Genomic DNA, 6515 nt, shown 5'->3' with positions numbered 1-6515 from the left:
TTCCCGGGGATGCGCCAGCCGCTCGTCCCGCCGGGCGCTCGGGCGCCTGGAGGTGGCTTAGGGAGTACCCAAGCGGTGTTTTGTGGCCTCAGCGCTTGGCCCTCGGTCCTCGGAGAGCAGCGTGGTTCTTCTGGGAGTAAAGCAGTGAGCCTAGGGGGGAACGGATGGGGACGCGCTGCGCTGGTAACCTCTCACTGGAGAGCGGGCATCTTTCCGGGGGGCGGCGGGAAAAGAGGTCGGGTTTTAGTCAGGTGGCTTTGTGGTACTTTACAAGCACTAAATGTGAGGCTCGTCGTCTGTGCCTTGCATTGCTTGGGGGAGGAAGCCACAGATTCCTTGGGACTCTGACAGGGAGTATAAGCACGCAGGGCAGCGAGGATGATGATGTTCTCTCCTAGCATAGCGTAAGATTATTACACGCATTTTGTGCCAGTCACAAGAAAGACAACGGTAAACGGCAAAACTCCCGGCAAAGGGTTAATGGAAATACATTTTTCCTTTGGTAGAAACTTGTATGAACATGTCTGTTAGAGGGTGAGGAAGGAGTAACAAATGCACCGAACTCTGTGATGTACTGCGCTGGATGTTCAGTATCAGTTTGATCAGAACTCTGTTGAAGGGGGGACTTTCCTAAAGCCTCAGACCTTCCAAAGTTATTTTATTTGTATTCTGTCTTGGTGAGAGGAGAAGAGAGCCAGAATGAAACTGCAATTTGAAAGGGATTTTGAAAGCTTTAAGGTCCACTTTCTGACTCCAGGCAATACAGAAAGAATGCAAGTAAATTTTTAGCATCTTGGAAGAAGGGTTAGTGTTTCAAAGTCTTATGAGGTGTTTGTATTTTTTAATAGTGAAAATAACCCTTAATATCTGGTTTCAGAAGAGGTTGCAATGGATAAGAGAGTTTTTCGTCTCATTTTTTAATGGAGACAGATGCTCAAGAAAGGGGGAGAGGACTAAGAAGGTGCAGCATATGTACTCCTTGTCATGTGCCAGAAGGGAGCATGCACCATCACGCAGCCTGCCGTCGCACTTCATTAGGCAGCCATAGCCAGCAGTGTGCTTTGCCCTGAACTTCTCTCTGCCATGCCGCCCTGCCTCACCGTGAAATCTCAGTTTACCTTACATATGTGTAGTGCCCTCCGTCATAAAAAGCTCAAAGTGCTTTGGAGATGCTTACAGGCTGAGTAATACACAGTTTTACTGATAGGAAAACTCGGTCACAGGTATTACATGCTTAAACTAAGGTTACAAAAAAAGGTTGTGATGATCAGGAAACTGCTTGGTCCTCTAACACACCTCTGAAGTGTAGGCATCCATCCCTCCATACTGAACGCAACACCCATGTTTAAAGTTGCCTGAAACAACCATGCCACCAGGTGAATAGCAAGCCAAATAATCTCTCAGCAGCATGCTATAGCCCACTGCTGCAGTGAAATCTCATACTAACGTGCCTTGGAATATCAGAAATTACAGTATAACAAAAATCAGCCAAAGCAAACATCAGATAAACATGTCAAGCAAGTGGAATGAAGCCTGTTGTATGATGCGCATTGCCATTGATGGTTTTCGTAATTGTTTCCTTCATATACTAACACCCAACTGGAAATGAGGGTTTGCTGTATAGAGGAAGAGGCTAGAAAAGGGGGAGTTCCTCTTGTTAAATATTTGCCTTACAGGTCCTAGGTTAGAAGGCAGTGATGGTTCATGCCTGATTCAAGTTCCCAGAAGGACTACTGATAGCTCAGTCCTGGCACAAGGAGGCATGTTGTGCCTCTTACAGCGTTTGTGTAAGCACGGATACAGCAGCGTCTCTCTCCAGTTTTAACAAAGCTCTATTGAGATACATAACATGAATACTTCTGTGGTTTACCAGTAGTTGTTGTGGTTCAAGAGGGGTTGGAAAGTCTTTCAAAAGGCCAGGGAAATCCAGCCACAGGAAAATGTGATAACAGCACAATGTACATATTATCAAGCCACTCCACCTCACAAGTTCAAAGACACTGTAAATAAGAGAATCTCTTCTTTCGTGGAAAATTGGAGAGAAGTGCATTAAACTCTTACAGAAGCTGAGCTTACATAGAAGGATTTAAAATCAACATAAGTATTCACGTGTTGTTTCTTAAGAGTCTGAGGGAAGGTCATGCGGCTTTTACATAAAGTGATAGGTGTAATAGCTGCCGTGTCAGGCCAGATCAAGTTAAAGCGACGCCATACACTTGAGTCACTCACTTTTGGGGTCTCTACAAGGCTGGATTGCAGCTGTTGCTCTATGAATAGGGGAATTGGAAAGAAGTTGCAGAGGGTGATCCTCATTGTGACGAAGGGAGCAGGCAGCTCTGTTGCCAGGGCTATCCCAAGCACCGAAAATAAGGCAAAGAGAGGAAGAGCAGCCCCAGCTTCATTTCCACTGCTCTGCCATTGGCCTCGTTCAGCTTGTCATTTGGTGATGTGTCTTTTAATGAAGCCTGTAGTACCCGGCAAATCCAGAAGGAGTGTTTGGAGGTCGTTTAAAGCTCTTCTGTGAGGTTATCGGTGGGGTGGACAGTCCCTTCACGGGCAGCTCAACTGAGGCTCTTAAGGCAGTGCTGGACATAGGCTGTGGAAAGCAGTATGTTTCCCTTATTTAGCACATTGGTGAGTGGGACAATGACTTAATAAGAACAGTGTTGAGTGAAGAGATGCACTGCAGTGTAAAATATTTCAGCAACTGACAGATAAATGGCATGCCTGGTTTTGTCTGCTAGTCTGTTCACAGTGGTGTGCGGGTGTGAATTGAAGTTCAACCTGTCCTGCCCTGCCAGTGGGTGCAGAACTGCTAGGTATTAAATAGTGAACAAATCCTTCATTGCTATCGCTTTCTTTAACTTACAGGCAAGAGATGCACTGCAGTGTAAAATATTTCAGCAACTGACAGATAAATGGCATGCCTGGTTTTGTCTGCTAGTCTGTTCACAGTGGTGTGCGGGTGTGAATTGAAGTTCAACCTGTCCTGCCCTGCCAGTGGGTGCAGAACTGCTAGGTATTAAATAGTGAACAAATCCTTCATTGCTATCGCTTTCTATAACATACAGGCGAGACATTTTCATCCCTGGGTGTCTCTGGTCCACACCGGCGTATTTCAGCAAACTCCATGCAGTTCCAGTTTTCTCCTTCACTCAGGAGAACCAGGGGAAAGGAGGGTAACAAGGTCACCAGCAAATGCACACCTGCCTGCCTGATGAACTGCAGCCAAAATCAAAGACTCGAGGCCCTGCCTGATGAACTGCAGCCAAAATCAAACAAAGACTCGAGGTCCAGACTCCTGGAATGGAGACGTGTCCCGTAGCAGACAGGCTGAGCACAGCGTGCCTGAGATACTGCCAGTGGGAAGCAGAGAAGGCTGCTCTGTCCAATAATTTATTTTCTTTCATTTTTTGTTTTGCTGCCTTGTTGGCAGGGTTGCTGGAATGTACTTTAAATAACTGAAACTCCAGCTGTTGCAATGAAATTCTTTGAATTATGTGCCCCAAAAGAAAAAGATGGTATCTTCAGTTCAGATCAAGTGCTCTGATATACTGAAATCACATAGGTGCATGTAAATGTAATGCTTACATTTAATACTCCCCATTGTTTTCTGCTCATTCAGCCTTTCTTTGAGGCTGTTTCCAGATCAGAGCTGAAACTGCTGTAGCAGCAACTGTTTCCTGTGTATTTCCAGCCTGATCATTGTGAATGTGAATTTAGATCTAAAGACAATGTTTCATGCGCTTTATAAAACTATTCGGGGAAGCTTGTACTGTTGTAACATATATACGTCAGAACTCCAAGTATGCATTTGTCAAGAAAGATGCTCTGATGTGGTGGTAACTGCAGATGTTGGTGCATAGATTGATTTCTCAGTGTATTGATTTTGCAGATAGTGACACGATGTTCTGTGTCATCACTGCAGAAACTGGCAGCATTGCCTGTAGCTATGCTAGCTACATGCGGGCTGATGTGGTGTCTGCTGCAGCAAACTGTATCTGAATCCAGCAGTGTCCTGGCATATTGTAGTTTGTACGAAAATCAGCCAAACCATCTTCTCGAACAGAGCTGGAGGAGAATCGTGTTATAACATGATGCCAGACATAGTTAACCAACCTATGTACGTGAGGATTTAGTAAGTCTCTAAAAAACTCTGAATTCTCAAGAGTTAACCTTCAGCCAGGTTGACACCTGCAGTGCTGAATCAGAACAGCTAATGGTAGTCATGTCTTCTGGAAACAACATCATATTCTGGGCTTTCTGGAAGAGCAGGATGAGGATGGAAGCATTGCTAGATGCAGATGCTGAAATTATTACTGCTGTTGCAGAAATATGCAGTGAACATCTATGTTTTGTATTTGAAAGACACAAGATGGTGTATTTGTATCACATGAGAATGATGAAGTAGTTTCCATCCATTAGTAACTATGGCAGATGTTAAACAAATTCTGCTAGAGATAAACATCTTAAATTCGCCACGCATGCAAGACTGTACCCAGCAAGAATGTGAGAGCCCTAATGTTATTCCTCTATTAAGTGGACAAGTATGATTCCTCCAGTTACTTTACACTGGTTAGTCTGACAGCAGCGACAAACAAAATAATGGCAGTTATATGGGATTCTGTTAATACTTAAAAGGTAGGAATATACTTCATGCCAGGCAATGTGGGTTGTAGAAACAACAAAAGATTTGTCACATCTTTTTGATGAAAATATGCTTAGCTGATAAAGAGAATGGTGCCAACGCTACCTTATTTAAAACACGGGTCCAACACAGTGTCAGGACCTCACAGGCTGAATGGATTAAGCAACTGTCCAACTGAAGTAACTGTTAAGAGGGTACTGCCATTTAATGAAACTGTCATTTTTCTGTTGGGGTTCTACAAAGATCTGTGCTTGGCACAGTTTAGCATTTTCACTGATTATCTCCACCCAGTGACCGGAGTAAGAAGTGAATGGGACACTAAAAAGATCCCTTAATAACTAATTACAATGCTTCGGCACTAATCTTGGTAGACTGTAAAATGCAGTTTCTTGAAGATAAAAATAGTACTTGTGGGGCAAGCCAAGATGCCAAATTAAAAGACAATTAAGTTTCCTGAAGTTTATTCATCGTTATTGTACAGAAGGGTACAAAGAGCTTTAGAAACTATCAAAGAGAGATTATCAGGGCATCTCTGGAGCGTGGCTTTAGTTGTGGACTGGAAATTGGGCGGTAACCTGCAAATGAAGATACAATGGGATTCTTCAAAGGGAAACTTAAAGGGAACAGTCTATAGGGTCCATTGCATTTTCCATGAGTACGTATTGTTCAGAAGTCTCTGATTCAGAATGTATTATAATGGCATGAAAAACAATGAAAGCAGTGTTATAAAATTGTAACACCAAACTTACAGGCAAGCAACAGAGTGTTTTTTATGGTTTTATTAATAACAGGCTATGTACATATGTGGATATTTCACGGTCTTTTAGGATAATTGAGGATAACTTGTGTGTTGGTCTTAAGTCATTTTTAAGAATCTTTGTTTCATTAATTTCCTGCAGACGTAATATAGGTAATTTCACCAAAGTTTCAATAAATTCCTTAATAAACAAAGACTTATTGTAGTTTCCTTAAAGAGACCTCTGAAATTTTAGTGTTTAACATAAAATTTAGTGTATTTCAGTGTATAAGTGTGTAATTTAATCACCAGGGGAATCATTTATCATTAAAAATTACACTATATAAAGAGAGAAACAAAATTTAAGCCCACTTTTAGTCAACGCTCCAGTTCAGAATCTCAGTTAACAGCAGCATACTTCTGCAGTGCGTAAGGTTTCAGCTGAGACCATCTTTTTAATTTATTGTGTTTCAGGGACAGTTCTGTGATTATTGCAATGCTGCCGATCCCAATAAAGCTCACCCGGTAACCAATGCAATTGATGGCACGGAGCGCTGGTGGCAAAGTCCTCCTCTTTCTATGGGCCTGAAGTACAACGAAGTCAATGTCACTTTAGATCTGGGACAGGTAAGCGCATGAGCTATTGGGTGAGGTTTGATCATTTCTTGCATTTATATACAAGCTCTGCAGTTGGGAGAGATGTTTGAACTGATGATTTCAACTTCCAGCACCACACCTTTTTTGTCTGGTTTATGTTCTGTATTTTTTTACCAAGTTAACTTTATTAAAGTGATTATCTTCCTCAGGAATTTTGGTGTGGGTTCTTCCCACCAGCATCACACAGATTCGATGACTTTGTGCTTTCTTGCGCAGACACTGTAATTTGTTAACCTGAGGTTACCAGGGGGATTAGTCAGTTGAAACTGGGGCTCTACTTTCCATTTCATATTCTCCTTCTCCATGGGCCCACAGGGAGAGATATTTCATGATCTCTTACCATACACACATTTTGAGAATAATGTTTGGAGTCTGCTTTTGCCTCAGGGGTCCTTCTGGTTTCTTTGTCATCCGGTAAGATCTTCAAGATAGACAGTTTCTTAGAACAGAAAAATAATGATAACATGGTCTAAA

The 6515-nt window shown here is 42.6% G+C and overlaps 1 protein-coding gene across 1 annotated transcript in view; it reads left to right on the top strand.

Moving 5' to 3' along the window:
* Positions 1-9: 9 nt before the first annotated feature.
* Positions 10-6515, top strand: part of LAMA3 (laminin subunit alpha 3) — a 122638-nt gene continuing 116132 nt past the window's right edge. The window contains exons 1-3 of the mRNA XM_019473746.1: positions 10-144; positions 2472-2570; positions 5859-6011. Of these exons, the coding sequence (XP_019329291.1) occupies positions 10-144; positions 2472-2570; positions 5859-6011 (387 nt within the window). The remainder of the gene's footprint in view (positions 145-2471; positions 2571-5858; positions 6012-6515) is intronic.

The sequence above is a fragment of the Aptenodytes forsteri genome, unplaced genomic scaffold (assembly GCF_000699145.1).
Source record: "Aptenodytes forsteri isolate BGI_AS27 unplaced genomic scaffold, ASM69914v1 Scaffold23, whole genome shotgun sequence".
In the NCBI taxonomy this organism is placed as follows: Eukaryota; Metazoa; Chordata; class Aves; order Sphenisciformes; family Spheniscidae; genus Aptenodytes; species Aptenodytes forsteri.
This window is presented reverse-complemented; position numbering and strand designations above follow the sequence as displayed.